The sequence below is a fragment of the Psittacula echo genome (genome assembly GCF_963264785.1).
Source record: "Psittacula echo genome assembly, chromosome: 25".
Taxonomy (NCBI): Eukaryota; Metazoa; Chordata; class Aves; order Psittaciformes; family Psittacidae; genus Psittacula; species Psittacula echo.
The window spans coordinates 547,779-569,401 of record NC_137760.1 but is presented as its reverse complement, the minus strand read 5'-3'; the positions used below and the strand labels follow the sequence as shown (position 1 = coordinate 569,401).

The 21,623-nt window shown below is 65.7% G+C and overlaps 4 protein-coding genes across 4 annotated transcripts; 1 reads left to right on the top strand and 3 right to left on the bottom strand.

Annotated features, from left to right (window-relative positions):
- Positions 1 to 211: 211 nt before the first annotated feature.
- On the top strand, positions 212 to 2,223 carry LOC308230061 (small ribosomal subunit protein uS3m-like). Its single transcript, XM_080634513.1, has 4 exons — positions 212 to 256; positions 766 to 834; positions 917 to 1,028; positions 1,342 to 2,223. Exons 1-4 carry the CDS (start codon positions 224 to 226, stop codon positions 1,623 to 1,625), a joined length of 498 nt encoding a protein of 165 aa, XP_080490639.1. The 5' UTR covers positions 212 to 223; the 3' UTR covers positions 1,626 to 2,223.
- A 150-nt stretch (positions 2,224 to 2,373) lies between these two features.
- Positions 2,374 to 12,673, bottom strand: NPC1L1 (NPC1 like intracellular cholesterol transporter 1; the record flags this gene model as incomplete). Its single annotated transcript, XM_080634479.1, has 19 exons — positions 2,374 to 2,531; positions 2,612 to 2,774; positions 2,854 to 2,967; positions 3,647 to 3,878; positions 4,719 to 4,869; positions 4,939 to 4,994; positions 5,083 to 5,203; positions 6,370 to 6,497; positions 6,568 to 6,758; positions 7,456 to 7,545; positions 7,748 to 7,879; positions 7,966 to 8,093; positions 8,549 to 8,660; positions 9,175 to 9,360; positions 9,438 to 9,566; positions 9,640 to 9,812; positions 10,348 to 10,448; positions 10,529 to 12,066; positions 12,620 to 12,673. 19 exons carry the CDS (start codon positions 12,671 to 12,673, stop codon positions 2,374 to 2,376), a joined length of 3,957 nt encoding a protein of 1,318 aa, XP_080490605.1.
- Positions 12,674 to 13,370: 697 nt separating this feature from the next.
- DDX56 (DEAD-box helicase 56) lies at positions 13,371 to 19,757 on the bottom strand (the record flags this gene model as incomplete). The annotated part of the gene is made up of 14 exons (XM_080634446.1): positions 13,371 to 13,494; positions 13,580 to 13,677; positions 13,754 to 13,859; positions 13,948 to 14,037; positions 14,116 to 14,189; positions 14,288 to 14,382; positions 14,459 to 14,575; positions 14,944 to 15,078; positions 15,761 to 16,005; positions 17,693 to 17,783; positions 18,049 to 18,219; positions 18,617 to 18,768; positions 19,019 to 19,180; positions 19,692 to 19,757. 14 exons carry the CDS (start codon positions 19,755 to 19,757, stop codon positions 13,411 to 13,413), a joined length of 1,686 nt encoding a protein of 561 aa, XP_080490572.1. The 3' UTR covers positions 13,371 to 13,410.
- A 156-nt stretch (positions 19,758 to 19,913) lies between these two features.
- TMED4 (transmembrane p24 trafficking protein 4) lies at positions 19,914 to 21,455 on the bottom strand. Its single transcript, XM_080634426.1, has 5 exons — positions 21,308 to 21,455; positions 21,118 to 21,218; positions 20,431 to 20,556; positions 20,202 to 20,348; positions 19,914 to 20,120 (listed from the first exon to the last, which is right to left on the bottom strand). The coding sequence occupies exons 1-5, from the start codon at positions 21,444 to 21,446 to the stop codon at positions 19,971 to 19,973; spliced, it is 663 nt and encodes a 220-aa protein (XP_080490552.1). The 5' UTR covers positions 21,447 to 21,455; the 3' UTR covers positions 19,914 to 19,970.
- Positions 21,456 to 21,623: the final 168 nt, after the last annotated feature.

Genomic DNA, 21,623 nt, shown 5'->3' with positions numbered 1-21,623 from the left:
ATTGGGGACACGGCCGACCCGCACCCCAGTTTCCACAGTATCTCCCAGTACCCCCATTACCCTCCCAGTATCCCCCGTGTTCCCAGTACTCCCAATAGCCCCCGTTATCCCCGCGTGCCCCCTTATCCCCCGTTAACCCCTCCCAGTACCGGAGTCCTCCCCCGCGGCCTCCAGCCGCCAGGGGGCGCTGACGCCGCCGCTGCCACCACAACCCCGGGTCAAGATGGCGGCGCCCGCGGTTGTCCGGGCCCTGCGGGTAGGGACGGGACGGGACGGGACGGGACCAGCGGGAGGGGAGCTCCGGGTGTGGGGGAGCGGGGGGGCTCCAGGCCGGGGGGGCTCCGGGTACACTGGTCCTAGGGGGCACCGAGTGTGGGGGCACCAGAGACATGGGCTACGGGGGACATGGGGGGGCAGTGGGGATGTGGGGCACCCGCTACGGGGGACACGGGATATGTGGGGCACCAGGTAGGGGAGGAGCTGGGGACAATGGGTATAGGGGCCATGGGATGTGGGGGGCGTTGTGGGCAGTGGAGTGTGGGCATGGGAGCTGTGGGGGACACTGGGGATGGGGGGCACCAGGGACACAGATGTAGGGGACAGCAGGGATGGGGGGCACTGGGGATGTTGGGTTTAGGGGACAGGGACAGTGGGACATGGAGCACAGGGGGCACTGGGCATGGGGGGCACCAGGGATGGGGAGGACCCGGGGGTCTCTGTTGGGTGGCTGGCGGAGGGGACCTCTCACCCATTGTCACCCCACAGGCACTGCCCCACATCCGCCCTGTCCCCAATGGCACCCGGCACCTGCACAGCACCCCCCCCTGCTTCAAGGTAAAGCGGGTCCCCCCTGCCCCACAGCTCAATGTGGGGCCCCCCAGCTCTGTGTGGGTCACCCCATAGCGCTGCCCCCCAGGCTCGTGCTGCGCGGGTGCGCGTGGGGAAGGGGGACAAGCCAGTGACATACGAGCAGGCCCATGGGCCCCACTACATCGGCCACCGCAAGGGATGGCTCTCACTGCACACCGGTGGGTCCCACATTGCAACGTGTGGGTGCAGGGGGTCACAGGCCATGGGGTGCTGTGGGGTCGTGTGGGGCACAGGGGAATGATACTCAGGCATGGTGGGGATGGAGAATGTGTGGGGCATGAGGGTGCTGTGGAGATGGGCTATGAGGCACCATGGGGATGTGCGGGGTGCATGGGAACGGTGGGGAATGGGATGTGTGGGGCACGAGGGTGCTGTGGAGATGGGTTACGGGGAACCATGGGGATGTGCGGGGCAATGGGCGCGGTGGGGATGGTGCCGGTGCCGGTCCCCGCTCACTGCGCGGCGCCGCAGGGAACCTGTGCGCGGAGCCGGGCGCTGCGCAGCGCGCTCTGGAGGACGCGTTCGTGCGGCGCTTCCTGCGCGGGACGTTCCCGGGGGCGCTGCTGGCCCCGCTCGTGCTGCGGCGCCGCGGGCGCGCGCTGCTCGTGAGCGCGCTGGTGGCGCGGGCGCTGCCGCCGGCGCAGCTCCTGTTCCTGCAGGGCTACTCCGAGGCGCTGCTGAGCGCGTTCTACCGCAGCCCCGTGCGCCTGGAGCTGCTCACGCTGCCCGCGCCGCCCGTCTACAAACACCTCTGAGCGCGCCGCGGCGCCGGCAGCGGAGACATCGGCCCCGTTGCGCCGTGTCCGTGGGCCCCGCAAGTGCCTGCGGGCCCCGTGTGGCGCCTTTCCCTTCACCCTGCAGAGCCCCTGTGCCCCGCACAGCCCTGGCCTCACAGCGCCCATGGGCTTCAATGGCCCTGTCCCCTCATTGCCCTGCACATCCTTGTCCCTGCAAGTGCCTGCGGGCCCCGTGTGCCCCTGGCACCCCAATGTCCCTGTGCCCCACATGGCCTTTAGTGCACAAAGCCCATGAAGCCCACATGGCTCTGTCACCCCAGTGTCTCTGTGCCCCCCATGCTCTAAAAGCCCATGGCCCCCACATGGCCCTGTTCTCTGGTGTTCGCATGCCTCACATGGCCCTGTCCCCCCCTCAGTGTCTTTGTGTCTCACAAGTGTCCATGGGCCCTGTAACCCCAATGTCTGTGTGCCCCACATGGCACCATCCCCATGAGCATCATAATATGCCCCACACATCCCTGTCCCCACAGCACCCAAGGGCCTCAGTGGCCCTGTCCCCCCAGTGCCGATCTACCCCACATTAGCCTCTTGGTGCCCTTGTGCCCCAGCCCCATGGTGCCCCACAGCCCTGTCCCTGCAATGTCCATGTGCCCCACATGTCCCATCCCCACATCCCCTGGTGATGCTTCAGAGCCCGTCCCAGTGACACCCAGTCCTGAGGCTCAGAAACCAGTTTAAATAAAGCCTGGGGAGGGGCGGCGAGGGCTCAGCCCTGCCTGGGGACAGGGACCTTCCCCTTGTCCTGCTCCTGGTCCTTGGCCTTGTTCTTTTCCCCAAAGCCGGGGTTGGTGAGTGTCAGCCCTGCAGCCGGCACCACCACGTCCTCTGTTGTGACCCCTGATGGGGTCCCCCTTGGGCTGGGTCCTGTGGGGACAAGGGGGGCACAATGAGGGGGCGATGGGAGGGCAGTGGGGGGCAATGGGTGTCGGTGGGTGTCATCGTACCCATGTAGCTGAGCAGCACGGGCAGGAAGAGCAGCCCATGTGCCAGCCCCAGCAGCGTGATGATGAGGTTGAGGCGGAAGAAGAAGACCTGGATGAGCTGGGCCTTGGCGAAGGCCAGCACCACGATGCTGGGCAGGTTAGTCATGGCCACCCCAGCCACCACCTGCGGGGGACAGCGGGGTCACCAGGGCCCTTTGGGGTCCCGTTGGGGTCCCCATTGTCCCCGTGCAGCCCGGTCCCACCTTGCTGCCCATGGTGATGGTGGCATCGGTGGCACGAGCCACGCGCCCGCGCTGGGGGCTGTGGGCGAAGGCGTACGTGAGGTGGGACACGAACTCCACTGAGATACCCACGGCCTGTGGGGACACCAGAGACACCCAATGGCACCCATTGTGACACCCTAGAGACAGCCATTGCACCCACAGACACCCAATGGCACCCACTGTGACACCCCACAGACACCCAATGGCACCCATTGTGACACCCCAGAGACACCCATTGCACCCACAGACACCCAATAGCACCCACTGTGACACCCCAGAGACACCCGTTGCACCCACAGACACCCAATGACACCCACTGTGACACCCCAGAGACACCCGTTGCACCCACAGACACCCAATGACACCCACTGTGACACCCCAGAGACACCCATTGCACACACAGACACCCAATGGCACCCATTGTGACACCCTAGAGACACCCATTGCACCCACTGTGACACCCCAGAGACACCCATTGCACCCACAGACACCCAATGGCACCCACTGTGACACCCCAGAGACACCCGTTGCACCCACAGACACCCAATGGCACCCACTGTGACACCCCAGAGACACCCGTTGCACCCACAGACACCCAATGGCACCCACTGTGACACCCCAGAGACACCCGTTGCACCCACAGACACCCAATGGCACCCACTGTGACACCCCAGAGACACCCGTTGCACCCACAGACACCCAGTTGCACCCACTGTGACACCCCAGTGTCTCCCATTGCACCCCCAGACACCGCCATGTCCCATCCCCGCACCGCCACCAGGTTGATGAGGGCCACGGCGTTGTAGGGGATGTCCCACAGGGCCATGGCGCCCACGGTGTCCACCAGGATCATGGTGATGGTGAGGAGCGTGGCGGTGCTGGAGCGCAGGTCCATGCCCAGCAGCAGGAAGGACACCATGAAGGTGGGCACCAGGCACAGTCCCAGCGTCACCAGGCCCTCAGCCACCACCGTCAGGTACTGCTCATAGTACACATAGGTCACCCTGGTGGGAGGCACAGCACGGATCGGGGTGAAGGATCCAGCCCCAACCCCTGCCCCAGGCAGGGACCCCTTCCACTACAGCAGCTTGCTCCAAGCCCCTGTGTCCAACCTGGCCTTGAACACTGCCAGGGATGGGGCAGCCACAGCTTCTCTGGGCACCCTGTGCCAGCGCCTCAGCACCCTCCCAGGGAAGAGCTTCTGCCTAAGAGCTCATCTCAGTCTTTCCTCTGGCAGGTTCAAGCCATTGCCCTTGGCCTGTCCCTGCAGGCCCTGCTGAAGGTCCCTGTCCAGCATCCTTGTAGACAGTGGAAGGAACATCCACCCCCTGCCACGCGTTGCTGCACCCACAGCTCGGTTGTCACCAGTGTCAGCATCGGGTCCCAGTGCAGTGTGTGCCCCATGTCCTCATGTCTGTGTCCCCATGTCCCATATCCCCATATTACCATATCCCATGTCCCTATATTCCCAAACCTACATGTCCCATATCCCCATGTACCCATGTCCCCATATCCCCATGTCCCCACATCCCCATATTCCCACATCCCCATATCCTATATCCCCATGTCCCCATATCTACATATCTCATATTGCCATATCCCCATATCTACATATCCCATATTGCCATATCCCAATGTCCCATATCCCCATATTCCCGTATGCTGTATCTCATATCCCCATGTCCCATATGCCTGTATCCCATGTCCCCATATCCATATCCCCATGTCCCCATACCCCAGGCCCCACATCCCTGTCCCCTTGATGCTGAGGCTTCACCAACCGCACTGTCCATGCCACCAACCCAGTCCCTGCCCAGGCCCGCTCCCCCAGCGCTGGTGCTCACGCGTAGGGGAAGACACGGAAGCCGGGCTGGGTGCCGGGCACGCGCCGCAGGGTGCGGGTGAGCTCCTCGGCCAGGGCGCGCGCCGCCCGCAGCGCTGCCGTGTACTCCTGTGACGTGCGCAGCGGGCGCTGGTAGGCCATGAACCGCGTGGCTGCGGGACGGGGGGGGGGTCAGCCCAGCATCCACGGCCGCCCCCGTGCCCCCCACGCCCTGCGCTCACCCAGGATGGTGCCGTTGGTGTCCATGCTCACCGCGGTGTCGTAGGCGCCCAGGCCACTGCCGGAGGGGATATGGGGTGAGCAGTGCTCGGGGCACCCTGCGTGGGTGGGTGCCTCCATAGGGCCCCCACCTCCCGTGTCCCTACCCCTTGGCACATTGCAGCGTGGGGCGGTCCTGCAGGAACCAGGGCAGGAAGCGCTGGAACTCCTCCGGGGTCGGGCGCCGGGTGGTGTTGAGGCACTGGCCACCGACACAGCTCAGGTCATCTGTGGGACCGGGGGACACAATGGGTACTGTGGGGGACCCAGGGGGTCACCCAAGGAGACACCAGTGGGTGAACAATGGGCACCACTGTGCACCCAACAGAAACCCAACGGCCACAGCAGTGAGCACCCAATGCACAAACAATGGCCGTGACGACATACAGCCAACACACCCCCAATGTGCACCCAGTGGCCACCATGGTGAGCACCCAACACACACCCAATGGTCACCATGGTGGGATCTCAATGTTCACCCAGTGGTCACCATGGTGGGATCTCAACGTACACTCAGTGGTCACCATGGTGGACACCCAAGATGGTCCTTATGGCCACCATGATGGGCAGCCAAAATACATCCAATGGGCACCATGGTGGGATCTCAACATACACCTGGTGGCCGCTATGATGAGTAGCCAATATAGACCCAATGGGCATCATGGTGGGCACCCAACCTCTACCCAACAGGCGTCACAGTGAACACCCAACATACACCCAATGGCCACCACGGTTTGGACCATGCACCCAATGGACACCATTGTGGCCACCCAAGGCATAACCAAAGGCCACCATGACATACACCCAACAGCCACCCAATGTACAATCAGCAGCCACCATGTTGTACACCCAAGACAGAGCCTATGGCCACCACGATAAGCAGCCAACATACACCCAATGGGCACCATGGTGGGCATTCAACATACATCCTATGGCCACCATGGTGTGGCCCATATGTACACTCAACAGCCACCACTGTGGGCACCCAACATATACCTAATGGGTACCATGGTGGACACCCAACGTACACCCACTGGGCACCATGGTGTGGACCATATGTGCACACAACAGCCACTATGGTGGGAACACAACGTGTGCCCAATGGCCACCATGGCATGGACTTTGTGTGCACCCAACAGCCACTGTGTTGAGCACGCAACATACACACAATGGCCACCATGGTGGGCACCCATTGTAGATCCAATGGCCACCATAGTAGGCACCCAATGTAGACCAAATGGCCACCATGTTGAGCACCTAATGTAGACCCACCAGCCACCAAGGTGAACACTCAACGTACACCCAAAGACCACCATGGTGGGCACCCAATCCACACCCAATGCCCACCATAGCCCCCACCCAACAGCTACCACAGTGCCCCTGGTTCCCCTCACCGCTGGTGGCGGGGCAGAACTGGCCGGTGGCATTGCCGAACCGGTGGATGCGGCAGCAGCGGCCGGTGGGGTTGAGCCAGTCGAGGAAGTCGTCGAGCCAGGAGGTGGCCGGGATGGCCAGGAAGGACCTGGGCAGGGGCCGTGCTCAGAAGCCGCGGGGGGGCCTCACACCACCACCCGCGCCTGCCGCGCACTCACACGTTGGGGAAGCGCGTGGCCATCTCCACCGTGTGGCTCAGGGAGTCGCTGGCGCAGCCGGAGCTGGAGCAGATCCCGTTGGTGCCCTCGGGGGATGAGAAGTTGTAGCCCTCGGTGGTGACGAAGAACGTGGGGACCCCCACGGCCAGGTACTGGTTGAGGGCACTGAAGTACTGGAGCATGTAGGAGTCCTGGAGCACCCACTGAGTGTCAGATGGGTGCCGGCACCCACTGTGACACCCACCACAGCACCCTGTGCCGGCACCCACTGTGACACCCACCACAGCACCCTGTGCCGGCACCCACTGTGACACCCACCACAGCACCCTGTGCCGGCACCCACTGTGACACCCACCACAGCACCCTGTGCCGGCACCCACTGTGACACCCACCACAGCACCCTGTGCCGGCACCCACTGTGACACCAACAACAGCACCATTGTGACAGCACCCACTGTGACACCTGCCACAGCACCCATTGTGCCAGCATCCACTGTGACACCCAGTGGCTCTGGCAGGTCTCAGTGGGGTTTCACCATCCCTGTCTGTCCCCAGCCCCATGGGGACCATGCTGTGCCCTCAACACCCCTGTGCTGGCTCTATGCAGCCCCATAGAGGCCACCCCATCCCCATGGTGACCTTATGTGGGGGTGTGGTGTCCCCATGGCACCCTGGCTGGGGCCATCCCCCCCCAGGCAGACTCATCTAGGGCCAGGCTGTGCCCATAAGTGGCCACTCCAGCCTCACACTGGCCCCTATTTGCCCTGTAGGAGCCATCCCCCTACAGTGGCATCCCCTGGAGGGCTGGACTCTCACTTACAGGAACCACATCCCCCCTCCCAGCAGCCCCACACAAGCCCCCCTGTCCACACGGGCTGGGGTCCCCACCTTGGGCATGGCGAGCTCCTGGTCCAGCCCCACGGGCACCTGCAGCATCAGGTAGAGCCCGCCGCAGGCGAGCAGGAGGAAGAGCAGCACCTGCAGCAGCAGCACCCATCAGGGGACCCCACCGCACCGTGGAGCCCTCCCAGTGCCCTCCCAGCACCCCTGTGTCCCCCCCAGATGCCCAAGGAACTTCCCAGGACCCTCCCCCCCATAACACCCAAACCCCCATTGCTCCCCCTCACTTCAAGAGACCCCCCCCAGGCCTCCCCCCTCCGGACCCCAGGCCCCCTCTCACCACCACGGGCCGCACGCAGCGGTGCAGCAGCCCCGGCACCAGGCGCTGCAGCAGCGGCCGCAGCAGCCGCAGCCTCTGCCCTGCGGTGCCCTTGTCCAGTTGGCAGCAGCAGCAGAGCTCCAGGCGCGAGGCCTGCGGGCACGGCAGGGACACGAGGTCACCCCCTGAGACCCCCCCCTCAGGGGGACATCTCCCCCCCCGGCCCCCCTCGTCCCCACCTCCTCGCGCCGGGTGTCGAGCGTCAGCAACGCCACGAAGGCTGAGATCTGGAGGAGGAAGTCAAAGGCAATGGCGACAGCGGCCGTGAGGGCGAAGGTGCGAACAGCAGGCATGGAGGAGAGCGCGCCTGGGCGGGCACAGCGCTCACCGGTGACACCAGCACCAGTGACACCAGCACCAGAGACATCAGCACCAGTGACACCAGCACTAGTGACACCAGCACCAGAGACACCGGCACCAGTGACACCAGCATCAGTGACACAGACACCAGAGACACCGGCACCAGTGACACCAGGACCAGTGACACCGGCACCAGTGACACCGACACCAGAGGCACCGGCACCAGAGACACTGGCACCAGTGACACCAGGACCAGTGACACCAGGACCCAGTAACACCAGGACCCAGTGACACTGGCACCAGTGACACCAGCACCAGTACCCTGGTGCCCCAGCGCCCTCAGCACCCATAGGTGCACCTGCCTGATGGGGGCCCCCATGTGCCCCCCATGTCCCTGTACCCTGCCTCGTCCCCATGCCCCCCTGTATCCCTGTCCCCCCCCATGCCCCCATTGCCGCTCACCCAGCAGGAAGCAGATGACCTCAGAGATGCTGCACAGCACCATGCTGGGGGCCACCTGCGCCAGCACCCGCCCAATGTGGTGCTCCCGCTGCTCGCCCGGCTCCCGCAGTGACTGCTGCTGCCACAGCAAGGACATGGTGACCCCGGCCCGCACCAGGGACATGGGGACCCCGACCCACACCAGGGACATGGGGACCCAGACCCACAGCAAGGACATGGTGACCCCGGCCCGCACCAGGGACATGGGGACCCCGACCCACACCAGGGACCATGGGGACCCTGACCCACAGCAAGGACATGGGGACCCCGACCAGCACCAGCGACCATGGGGACCCAGACCCACACCAGGGACATGGGGACCCCAACCCTCACCAGGGACATGGGGACCCTGAACCACAGCAAGGACATGGTGACCCCGATCCACACCAGGGACATGGGGACCCCGACCCACACCAGGGACCATGGGGACCCCAACCCACACCAGGGACCGTGGGGACCCCAACACACACCAGGACCACAGAGATGCCCACAGGACCTCCGTACCCACTGGTACCCCCATGCTCCATGGGGACCCTGTCCCCAAGGGGTCCCGGTGACCCTGCCCCATGGCAACCCCTGTGCCCCACAACCTGGTACTCCTGCACGAAGATAAAGATGTTGTCGGCGCCCACGGCGAGGACGAGGAAGGGCACGACCTCGAGGATGATGAGAGATGAGGGCAGCCCCAGCAGCGCCAGCAGCCCCATGGCAGAGACCACGGCACCGATGACCACAGCGATGCCGCCCAGTGCCAGCATCACCTTTGACTCCACCTGTGATGGGGGACGCTAAGCACCTAACGGGGCACCCAAAGGTGCTGCCACCACCCCAAGGCTACCCCGGCACCCACCAGGACGCGGCGCCAAGCTGTGTACTCGCCCAGCGCCAGCGCGATGTAGAGGAACACCACGGCGTAGCTGGTGGAGAAGATATGGATGTCCTCGGCCGTGGTGCGGTTGATCTCATCCTCCAGCGAGCGCTGAGGGGCGGGAGGTGGGTGAGGGCGGGCTGGGCACCCATGGGTGCTGCCGGGGCCCCCAGTGGTGCCTCACCTCGGCCATGAAGGCAACGGAGAGGTTGTGGCCGTGGGTGCGCTGGAAGTCCCCAACCACCTCAAGGAAGCGGCTCTCCCAGCTCAGCACCCACTCGTACCGCGGGTCCTCACGTGGGAAGTTGTTGAGTGAGTAAGTGATGATCAGCGCCTCGGCCTCCGTGTACTCTGAGTCTGGGGACACCCGCACCGTGGGTGACAGCCCATAGGGTGACAGGACACCCGGCCCACCAGTGGGTGACATCCCACCAATGGGTGACATCCCACCAATGGGTGACGTTACACCTGTCCCACCAATGAGTGACATCCCACCAATGGGTGACGTGATACCTGTCCTACCAGTGGGTGACATCCCAGCAATGGGCGATGTGACACTCATCCCACCACCAGGTGATGTGACACTGGGTGATGTGATACCCATCCCACTGGGTGACATCGCAGAGGGTGGTACAACACCCATCCCAGCAGGTGACACCCAACAGGGTGGCTTCCCACTGGGTGATGTGCCATCCATCCCAGGTGGGTGACATCCCACGGGGGGACACGACACCGGATGGTGACACCCATCCTAGCAGGTGCCATTCCCTTGAGCGCTGTGACACACAACCCATGGGGTGCATCTCACTGGGTGACATTGCACCATTGAACAACACGACACCAACCCCACAGGGTGCTGTGACCACCCCACCGCGGGCCCCATCCTGCTTACCGCTGTAGCCACCGAAGGCGATGTAGGGGAACACGGGGCCGCCGTACTCAGCCATGCAGCTCAGCTCCAGTGCTGTGATGTCCTTGAAAGACAGCGGGGAGCTGGGGGACACAGATACCGGCACCATCACCATGCTGCTCCCTCGCACTCATCCCCGGGCCGCCAGTGCCGCAGCACCCACTTGATGCAGTAGATGAGGTGGTCGTGCCAGTCCACGGTGCCAGTGTCTTTGCCTTGGGGCTGTGTGGCCACCATGGCCAGGTGGGTGCCGTTGTTCTGGAAGTACTGGGTGACGCTGTTGACGCAGCAGTCGGCAGGCGTGGGGCTGCCAGGGCTCAGCGGCGCGTAGCACACATCCTGCAGCCTCACCGTCCTGCCCGTGCCTGGCACCTGCGCCGTGGTGGCCGCCAACCGCTCCTGCAGCTCCAGCAGCGCCTGCAGCACCTCCATGGACAGCACCGCACTGAAGTTCTTGGTGCCGAACAGCACCGAGTCGTAGCGGGAGCCGTTGCGCCACGGCGCCGTCACGATCACCTGGTTGGTGCGGAGGAAGGGCCCGAAGTGTTGGTCATAAAAGGCCTTTTCCTGCCGTGCTTGGCTGCCCGGCGCCGACCACAGCTCCACGGGGTCGGTGGTGAGGTGCAGGGTGCGGAACCCAGAGGACAGCCCCGCCACCAGAGCCACGGCCACCACCAGCACCGGCAGCGGGTGTGAGGCCACCAGCACCCCCCACCACCGGAACACCCGCACCAGTGCCCGGTGCCCAGCATCGCCCCATCGTGCCGAGCAGCCAGGGGTGCTTGCTGGGGCCGGATGCAGTGTGATCCCCTGCTTGGAGCCGCAGTGCTGGCACCACAGGGTGAGGAGGAAGAGAAGGGCAAGGAAGGCAAAGAGCAGCATGCATAGCACCAGGGCCCCGTCGGCGGCGCCGATGCGGAAGGGGGGAGCGGGGCCGGCCGGGGGGATGATGGTGGGGCAGGACTCAGCGCAGTCCTGGCAGGAGCATGCCTGCTCCTCCTCACTGGGGGCCTCGCTGCAGCTCCAGGCCTGCGCCCGCAGCGGCTCCAGGGCCTCGCCGGGGCTTGTGCCATTGGGCACAAGGTGGAAGTCTATCTGCAGCGGTGCCAGCCCGTTGTTCTTGTCCCCTTGGAAGTCGAGCCAGTGCTGCACGGTGCAGAGCTGAGCACCATAGAGCCCGCACATGGTGTCCAGTGCAAAGCCGCCGGTGGCTGGGAGCCGGACGCCGTGGCACGAGGCGAAGGCGGCATCGGCGAACTCCTGCTGGTAGAAGCACTGATACTCGACGACGGCGAACTGGGCCGTGCCCTGCACCGGCACCGCCCGCGTGACGTTGATGAAGAGGCTCTGGTCGGGGCTGCAGATGTTATGGCAGTGGATGTTGGCGAAGTTGCGGGCGCAGGAGGGGCATCGCGCGAGCACCACACTGGACAGCGCCATGCTGAGCTGCAGCGCCAGGACCTGCGTCAGGCTGCAGCAAACCCGCGGCGCCTCGGCCGTGCCGAGCACCAGGTCCGGGCACACGGAGCTCAGAAGTGTCAGGAGCCCGCCTGTGGCCTCCCGCGCCGGGGTGTTGGACACGCAGGGCACCTGGGAGTCCACCAGGGATGTGTTCACCTCCGGGTTGTAGCCGCATTCGCCATAGAAGGCGCAGACGCCGGCGCTGCGGGTGGGGGTCCACGATGGGGCCACCTGCAGGGGCTGGAGCCATGGGATGGGTTGGGATGAAAGGACCCTAAAGCTCCTCCAGCTCCAACCCCTGCCACGGGCAGGGACACCTTCCACTAGAGCAGCTTGCTCCAAGCCCCTGTGTCCAACCTGGCCTTGAACACTGCCAGGGATGGGGCAGCCACAGCTTCTCTGGGCACCCTGTGCCAGCGCCTCAGCACCCTCACAGGGAAGAGCTTCTGCCTAAGAGCTCATCTCAGTCTCCCCTCTGGCAGGTTCAAGCCATTGCCCTTGGCCTGTCCCTACAGGCCCTTGTCCCAAGCCCCTCTCCAGGTTTCCTGCAGCCCCTTTAGGCACTGGAGCTGCTCTAAGGTCTCCCCTTCAGGAGCCTTCTCTTCTCCAGGCTGCCCCAGCCCAGCTCTCTCAGCCTGGCTCCAGAGCAGAGCTGCTCCAGCCCTCGCAGCATCTCCATGGCCTCCTCTGGCCTCGCTCCATCAGCTCCAGGTCCCTCTGGTGTCCATCCCCCAGCCCCACCACACTGGAGCTCACGGCCTCCATCCGCACTCATTCTGTCCCAGGCACTCACCAGCGTCAGCAGCGCCGCCAGCACCGCGATGGTCAGCGCGGTGGCCCCCGGCATCGTGGGCACAAGGTGCTGCTGGAGCCACCTGGCCCCTGTGAGCCTCTGTCCCAGGGTGGTTGCCCGGTGCCAGAGATGCAGTCTGGCCTGACCGGCGCCGAAGCCAATCAGGCCCCGGCAGTGCAGTAAAGCCTTTGTGATCATTAACCCCAATCGATAATGGTGCCAGGGAGGTGCCCCCTGGCACGGCACCGGCACCACAGCACTGCTGGGCACCAGGATGGGGCTCACGGGTGAGGGGGATCCTAGCACAGGGATGTAGCATGGGGCTCAGTGGATCCCAGCACCAGGATGTGGGATGGGGCTCAGGGGTGAGGGGGATCTCAGCACAGGGATGTTGGATGGGGCAAAACCAGCCACAGGGCTGATGCTGCCACAGTGCCAGGACGGGCTCAGACTGGAGCTGGACCCCATTAAGGAGGTGTCTTGGTGGGTGACACAACACAGGGCACCCATCCCATGGTGCCAGCACCACACACACCCGGTTGCCAGGCTCTTGGCAACACCAGGACACCCCGAACCCCAAACTCGGGGCTCCCCACCCCAACCGTGTCCTTGCCCTCTTTATGGCTGTGATAAGGGGGGGCTGATAACGTTGGGGCACCTTTGCCCGGTGAGCTCCCCTGCGTCACCACCCGTCCCTGTCACCACGCAGTGTCTCCGGGCCATGGGCACCTTTATTGGGCACAAGCAATGGGGCACAGGGGGAGCCCCCGGGCGGGGGGTGCCGGGGGGGCTCAGGACGGTGCCACAGCACCGGGACGCTTGCCCCGGCGCCGTGTGTACTTGAAGCTCTGCAGCGGGTTCCCGGAGCCATGGGACTGGGGGGGAAGAAAAGTACCATGAGGGCCCCGCACAGGAGAGAGGGCATTCGGGGGGTCCCCATCATGCTCGCTCCCCACTCACCGTCGCACCCCCCTTTCGGGAGGCTCCTGCGTGGAGCGGCCGCTGCCCCTTGCGCTTCTTGAGGTTGGGTTTGACGACACCACGGAGGCTGGGGGGCACTGGGGGCAGACACAGCAGTGAGCGGGTATCTGGGGGCAGCCCCCTGTGCCCCCCCCCATGGCGGCGGGGCCGTACCCAGGTAGTCGGGCACGTTGCGGAGGTGCGGCTGCACGATGGCCGGGTGCAGGGGTTTGTCATGGCGCAGGACGTGCAGGTCCCGGGGGTTGTCCTCAAAATAGGCCTGGCGGGGGGGGGCACGCACTCACAGACAGAACTGGGGGTGCACAGCACCCCTGGGCCACCCCCAGCCCCGGGGGGGTGGTTGTTACCTTGAGCTTCTCAGAGTTGAGGAGCTCATCCTTGATCTCCCGCAGCCGTGCTTCCTTCACCGCCTGCTTGGTGACCGAGCGCATGGCGTCCTGGGGGGGGCACGGGGGGGTGTCAGGGGGTGGCACCCCTAAACTGGTGCCACCGGACACCCCCGGTCCCTCACGTACCCGGCACCGGTAGCGCAGCCCCTCGATCTCCTCCATGCAGAACTTGTAGGGCTGCAGCATGGACTCGCCATTGTCTGGGGGGGGCACACACACACACACGGTCACCCCCTGCTTGTCCTGATCCCCCCCGGTGGCCCCCTCAGCCCCCCAGTGGGCAATGGGGACCCCCCACCTCCTGTCAGCGCGTCCTCGATGCGGGCCAGGCTCTCCTCCTCCTCGGGCAGTGCCAGCGTCAGCGCTGTGCCGGGGTTGTCCGCCCGGGCTGTCCTGCGGCATGGAGTGGACACAGTGGTGGGACCCCCCACTTCGTGTCCCTGTGCCCCCCCCCCGTGTCCCCACAGACCTGCCCACGCGGTGGATGTAGGACTCGACCGTGTCAGGCACATCGAAGTTGATGACAGCCGCCACGTTCTGGAAGTCAATGCCACGCGAGACGCTGAACTCGGGGTCCTTGCCCTTCCTGGGTTGGGGGGGAAAGGACACGAGATGTTGGAAACCCCCCCAACCCCAGGGACACCCTGGGCAAGGCACAGGTGGGACACAGACACCCACATGGGCACAGGGACGATGGGACAGGGGACAAACATCCACATGAGCACGGGGACCCCAAAGCCGCAGGGACAGGGCAAAGAGCCCCCCCAAGGAAGGGGATGTGCCCCAAGGGACCTCCCCTGGGGACACGGACCCCCCAGGGCAGCAGCAGCCCCATGGCTCCAGGTGACATCCCTGGCCCAAACCCCGGGTGCAGCAGCAGGACACAGCCCCATTGACCCCCAGTGTCATGGGGACAACCCAGTGACAGAGAGTGTCCCCGCCCCCCGGGCTCACCCCCGGGCCGGCCCCCGGCGCTTCCTGGGCCGCAGCTGCTCTGGCTCTGGCTCCGGCTGCGGCACCGGCGACTCCTCGTCCATGGCCACAATGTAGTCATAGATGCCGCGGTTGAACTGGGCAATGACGTGACACCTGCGACACAGGGCGGGCCTCAGCACCCGACTTGGGGTGACCCCCTCACAGGCACCCCACAACCCCCTGGGACCCGCTCCAGGGTGTCCTTCACCCCATGGGTCCTCCATTTCCATGGGACGTGGACCATTTCCATGAGCACCCCTTGTCCCCAAGGAGCACCCTAAGGCCTCACCTCACCTCCCACACCCCTCAGCACTGCCGCAGCTCCCTGGAACACCCCATTTTCCCCTTCATCTCCTCAATGGACACCCCAAACCCTTCTGGCATGTCCCAAGGGGTGTCCTTCCCCCATTGGCCCCCTATTGCCATGGGACACCCCTGAGCACCCCTTGTCCCCAGGGCACTCCAGCACCCTTCATGGGCACCCCATTGTCCGCTTCATTCTCCTGGAACCCCCCCCAAGGGTGTCCTTCACCCCATGGGCATTCCCCCCAGCACCTCAAGAGCATCCAGTTGCCATGGGACACCCTCCGGCACCTCTTGTTTCCAAAGAGCACCCCAACTTCCGCCACCCCAAGGCCATCCCTTGTTTCTCCCACCCCTCCCAGCAGTCACCCTGCTCCCTGGGGCACTATGGCCAGGGGACACCCCTTGTCCCCAAGGAACACCCTAAGGCCACCCCTCACCCAGAAGTGCCCCAGCTCCAGGCCCCCATCACCAGCCCTGCCCCAGGGCTCACCGGGAGCGTGCGGGCAGCTCAGGGTTGAGGGCACAGGCACCGATGCCGAACTGCTCGAGGAGCAGCTTGAGGCGGTAGCAGCGGGGCAGGGAGGAGACGAAGAGCAGGGCCCGGCCGCGCAGCACCCGCAGCCGCAGCAGCGCCACCAGCACCAGGAACTTGTCCTCGGCCGTGCCGCAGCGCAGCACCAACTGCTGCAGCTGAGCTGGGCCCGGCAGCGGGGCCTGTGCCGGGCACAGCCGCACCTGCACCAGGAACCGCGGTGCCACCGTGAGCCCAGTGGGCTCTGTCTGCTGGGGGCACCATTGCTGTGCCCACAGACCTGCCCCTGGAGCCCAAACCTGCCCCTGCACACCCCAAACCTGCCCCTGCAGCCCCAAACCTGCCCCTGCAGCCCCAAACCTGCCCCTGCAGCCCAAACCTGCCCCTGCACACCCCAAACCTGCCCCTGCAGCCCCAAACCTGCCCCTGGAGCCCAAACCTGCCCCTGCACACCCCAAACCTGCCCCTGCAGCCCCAAACCTGCCCCTGCAGCCCCAAACCTGCCCCTGCAGCCCAAACCTGCCCCTGCACACCCCAAACCTGCCCCTGCACACCCCAAACCTGCCCCTGCAGCCCCAAACCTGCCCCTGGAGCCCAAACCTGCCCTGGAGCCCAAACCTGCCCCTGCACACCCCAAACCTGCCCCTGCACACCCCAAACCTGCCCCTGCAGCCCCAAACCTGCCCCTGCACACCCCAAACCTGCCCCTGCACACCCCAAACCTGCCCCTAGAGCCCCAAACCTGCCCCTGGAGCCCCAAACCTGCCCCTGGAGCCCAAACCTGCCCCTAGAGCCCCAAACCTGCCCCTGGAGCCCCAAACCTGCCCCTGGAGCCCCAAACCTGCCCCTGCACACCCCAAACCTGCCCCTGCAGCCCCAAACCTGCCCCTGGAGCCCCAAACCTGCCCCTGCACACCCCAAACCTGCCCCTGCACACCCCAAACCTGCCCCTAGAGCCCCAAACCTGCCCCTGGAGCCCCAAACCTGCCCCTGGAGCCCCAAACCTGCCCCTGGAGCCCAAACCTGCCCCTGGACACCCCAAACCTGCCCCTGCACACCCCAAACCTGCCCCTGCAGCCCCAAACCTGCCCCTGCAGCCCAAACCTGCCCCTGCACACCCCAAACCTGCCCCTAGAGCCCCAAACCTGCCCCTGGAGCCCCAAACCTGCCCCTGGAGCCCAAACCTGCCCCTAGAGCCCCAAACCTGCCCCTGGAGCCCCAAACCTGCCCCTGCAGCCCAAACCTGCCCCTGCACACCCCAAACCTGCCCCTGCAGCCCCAAACCTGCCCCTGCACACCCCAAACCTGCCCCTAGAGCCCCAAACCTGCCCCTGGAGCCCCAAACCTGCCCCTGGAGCCCAAACCTGCCCCTGGAGCCCAAACCTGCCCCTGCACACCCCAAACCTGCCCCTGCAGCCCCAAACCTGCCTCTGGAGCCCCAAACCTGCCACTGCCCACCCCAAACCTTCTCCTGGAGCCCCAAACCTGTCCCTGCCCCCCCAAAACCTGCTCCTGCAGCCCAAATCTCCCATTTGACCCCTCAATTCTCTCACCGAATCCCCAAATCCTCCCCCAGGATCTCCCCAAAATCTCCCTCAGAGCCCCCAGACTCCTCCCTGGACCCCTCAAACTTCCCACTGCATGCCCCAAGGCCACCTCTGATCCTCCAACCCCCCCTCAGACACCTCAAATCTCCCTTCTGTTCCCCCAAACCTGCTCTCAGAAAGCCAAAACCTCCCCTGGACCCCCCCAAATCCTCCCCCAGGATCCCCCCAAAGCTCCCCTCAGAGCCCCCAGACCTGCCCCTGGACCCCCCAAACCTCTCTCAGACCCCTAAAAGAAGCCCAAAGAACCCCCCAAACCCCCCCCCCTTGCCCTCCCCGCGCTCACTGGGTTGTGCAGCACCAGCTCCTTGAGCGCCTCCACATCGGGGCTGAACGTGGCCGACATCAGCAGCGCCTGGTAGATCTTGGGGAGGTGGCTGAGGGGGCACGGGGGGGTCAGCACCAGCCCCTGCCCAATGGGAGGAACAGGACCCCCAAATCCCAGGCACCAGCCCTTGAACCCCGCTGTGCCCCCCGAGCCCCCAGTGTCCCCCAAAACCTTGGGCCTCACCCCTTGACTGTACCCCCCATGTTCTCCTGCCCCAGCAGTACCCCAAACCCCATTGTACCCTCTCTGATCCCCAGCCACAGCAGTGCCCCCCCAAGCCCTGTGAGTGCCCCCCATGGCTCCCAGCCCCTCACCAGAGCAGGGCCTTGATGTCCTCGAGGCAGCCGAAGCCCAGGAGCAGGTCGGCCTCATCCAGCACCAGCAGCTCCAGCGAGTGCCTCAGGACCAGGCTGCGGGCAGTGACCTGCGCCAGCACCCGCCCTGGCGTCCCCACCAGCACGTCTGGCTGTGCCGCCACCACGGGCCTGAAACAGCGTGTCACCATGGGGATGTGGGGCTGGGGGCATGAGGGACACTGGGGGAGACACTGGGGGTGACAGGGTGACACTGGGGGGGTTACAGGGTGTCTGGGGGAGGGACAAGCACGTCTGCAGGGTGACATGGGGACACCAAGGGGTGACATGGGGACACTGGAGGTCCCCAGGATGACGTTGGGGCTGACACAGTGACACCAGTGAGTGACATGGTGACACTGGGGGGATGACACGGTGCCAGCAGAGGGTGCAGGGTGACGATGGGGGATGACAGGGTGACACCAAGGGGTGCCTGAGTGACAATGGGGGATGACATAGGGACACCAAGGGGTGACCCGGTGCCAGCAGGGGGTGACGCTGGGCCCCAAGGGGGGAGCGGGGCACTCACCGCAGCGCCGCGGGGTCCCCATCACCCAGCTCAGCCACGCGCAGGTCGGTGGCAGCCGCCAAGCGGCGCAGGCAGCGCAGCACCTGCAGGGCCAGCTCCCGAGAGGGAACCAGCACCAGTGCCCGCACAGCCTGAGGCAGGGCCTGAGGAGCCTGCGCACAGGGACACAGCCAGAGACAAGAGAGAGGGAGAGACAGTGGGAGACAGTGAGGCACAGTGTGAGACAGGAACATGGAGCCCCACATTGCCATCCCCACGCCCCACAGAGCCCAACCTTGCCCATGTACCCCACAGAGCCCCTGTGCCCTATGGAGCTCTCTTGCCCCACAGAGCCCCAGCACCCCAATCCCTGTCCCCGGTCCCCATCCGCGCCCAGCCCCGTGCCTCCCGATCCCCGCTCACCTCCCTGGCGCGCAGGAGGTGCTGCAGCAGGGGCAGGCCGTAGGCTCCCGTCTTGCCGGAGCCGGTCCTGGCACGCACCAGCAGGTCCCGGCCCTCCAGCGCCAGCGGAATGGCCTCGGCCTGAATGGACGTGGGGGAGCCCCAGCCCAGCTCCGCCACCGCCTGCGGGGCCGGCCCGGGGTGACCCCGCTGTGCCAATGCCCCGGGCCTCACCCCTTGAAGGACGCCGGTACCGAACCTCCCCGGCTCCATGGTGCCCCTCAGATCCTCCCAGTGCCCCACACCCCGCTGTACCCCCCTATTCCCCAGCCACAGCAATGACCCCTAAGCTCCAGTGCCCCCCCAGGCCCTGGCTGTGCCCCCCGTGTTCTCCAGCTCCAGCAGTGCCCCACACCCCATTGTACCCCCATATCCCCCCTCATGGCCTCATGCCCCACCCCCAGGCACCTCAAACGCTCTTACCGCCCTCCTTCCCCCCCAGAGAGACCCCGGTGCCCCGTCCCCTCCCCACTGACGGGTCCCGGTGTCCTTATGTCCCCCCCACAGGACCCTCGGTGACCAATGGAACGCACGGTACTGGCCCTTTACGGCCTCCTTCACCCCCAGGGACCCCAGAGGCCCCTCCCCATAGTGGCTCCCCCCTCCGCCGGTGCCGGTCCCGGCCCCTCCGCACCCGCAGGAGCCGCGGGTCCAGCCCCATGTGCTCGAACCGCGCCGCCGACCCCTCCGCCGCCGCCATGACGGCCTCCAGCTCACCACCGACAGCCTGCCGCGTGCCCAGAGCGGCCGCGGCCGCCGCGCCGCCCCCTGGCGGTGGAGGAATGAGCATCCCCCCATGTTAAAACCGCACCAATGGACCCCAAAACCGCTTTATTCCCACTCAAAACGGCAGCGCGGGCCCTCCCACCCCCCCCACCGCGGTGGGAGCCCCCCCGGGGGGTGCTGGGGGGCTCTACACCAGCTTCTTGGCCTCGAAGAAGCTCTTGAGATGCCTCATCTGCCAGATGCCAGTGAGGATGAGGATGATGGTCTGGGCGATGGACCACCACAGCACCCGCTGGTTCGTGCTCTCGCTCGTCATGCGGAAGCGCTCCTCCCGGTACTGCGGGATGTGGATAAAGCGCGGGGTGGAGTCACGGGATGGGGAAAGCGGAGTGTCCCCCCCACACACCCCGGTCCTCACCCGCTGGTAGTTCTGCTCCTTCTGGATCTGCTCCACCTGGTCGAGGAGCTGCCGGGCACGGAGCTGCAGCTCCGTCAGCTTGTCCTTGGCGGCGATCTCGGGGTAGTTGTTGGTGTGCTCCCCTACCTGGATGTCGAGGTGCACCCGCTGCGGGGCGCAGGGGGTCAGCACGCACCAGTGGCACCGGTACCCCTGCCTCGGGGTCTCCCCATCCCCGGTCCCCACTCACGAGCTTGCCGCCGGCGAACAGCGCCATGCGGGTGGAGTTGGAGTGGAGGCAGATCTGGTGCTCCCCCGGCGTGTGCGAGGTGAAGGTGAAGCGGCCCTCGGAGCCGTACTGCCGCGACAGCACCACCTGCACCGGGACACCACACCCGCTGCCGAGGCACCCGCAGGGACTCCTTGGCCTGGCTTGAAGGGATCCCAGGGACCCCCCAGCCAGCACAGTGGGCACTCCAGGGACCCCCTACTCAGGCTCAAAGGCATCCCGCTCAACAGGCACCCAGGCACCTCAACAACCACCCACCTTCCTTTGCAAGCACCCCAGGGACCCCCTGCCCTCGTTCAAAGGCACCCCAGGGACATCCCCCCATGGGTACCCATGCACCTCAAGGGGTCCTGCCCTGGTGAGTGGGTGCCCCGTGCACCCCAAGCACAATCAGCCTTCTTCTGCCAGCACCCCAGGGACACCCTGTGCAGGACCAAAGGCACCCCAGGGATCCCCAGCACTGGTACTGAGTGCTTAATGCACCCCAGGGACCCCCCCCAGCCTAGAATGGACCCCAGGTATCCCCTACCCTGGCTCAAAGGCACCCCAGGGACCCCCCCCAGGACAGTGGGCACCCATGCACCACAGGGACCCCCTCAGGCTCATGGGTGCCCCACGCACACCAAGGCCCTCCCCGCCCGCACTCACTTTGCCGTCGGGGTCCTTCACCTCCACGTGCATGCCAAGCCCCGGGGTGGACGGCAGGAACGACTCCGACTGCTTGTCCCAGAGCTGCGTCCGGTAATTCCCTGCGGAGAAGGGGGGGGATCGGACCGGGACCAGCGCCACTCCCCGGGATGGGGACCTCCCCCCCACCGCCGGTGCCCCCCGCCCGCACCGATGACCATGGTCTCGTCCGGGATCTCCTCGATAAAGCAGCGCTTCTCGGTCTCGCCGATGTGGAAGTAGAGACCGTGCCCGCCCCAGGCCAGCACCAGAGCGACCACCGCGGCTCGCATCGCCGCGCCGCCCGCCATGATCCGCGCCGCCCGCACTGCGCATGCGCAGCCCCTCCCCATTGACACATCTACGCTCCGGTGGCGCAGCGCGGAGGGCGCTGCTCCTCCAGCTAAGAGGTTTAGAGTTCGAGCCCCATCTGCGCCAGCTCCGACGGGCGTGGGGACCCCCGGTTGTATCCTCCCATGTGTGTCCCG

What these genes read in the sequence shown, in the direction of transcription:
- LOC308230061 (XM_080634513.1), top strand. Translation starts at nt 224, where the DNA reads ATGGCGGCGCCCGCGGTTGTCCGGGCCCTGCGG. An exon ending in CGGTTGTCCGGGCCCTGCGG is followed by an intron (nt 257 to 765) that starts GTAGGGACGGGA and finishes GTCACCCCACAG; the next exon opens with GCACTGCCCCACATCCGCCC. An exon ending in GCACCCCCCCCTGCTTCAAG is followed by an intron (nt 835 to 916) that starts GTAAAGCGGGTC and finishes GCTGCCCCCCAG; the next exon opens with GCTCGTGCTGCGCGGGTGCG.
- TMED4 (XM_080634426.1), bottom strand. Translation starts at nt 21,446, where the DNA reads ATGGCGGGCGGCGCGGCGATGCGAGCCGCGGTGGTCGCTCTGGTGCTG. An exon ending in GGACGAGACCATGGTCATCG is followed by an intron (nt 21,219 to 21,307) that starts GTGCGGGCGGGG and finishes CCTTCTCCGCAG; the next exon opens with GGAATTACCGGACGCAGCTC. An exon ending in TGTTCGCCGGCGGCAAGCTC is followed by an intron (nt 20,349 to 20,430) that starts GTGAGTGGGGAC and finishes TGCGCCCCGCAG; the next exon opens with CGGGTGCACCTCGACATCCA.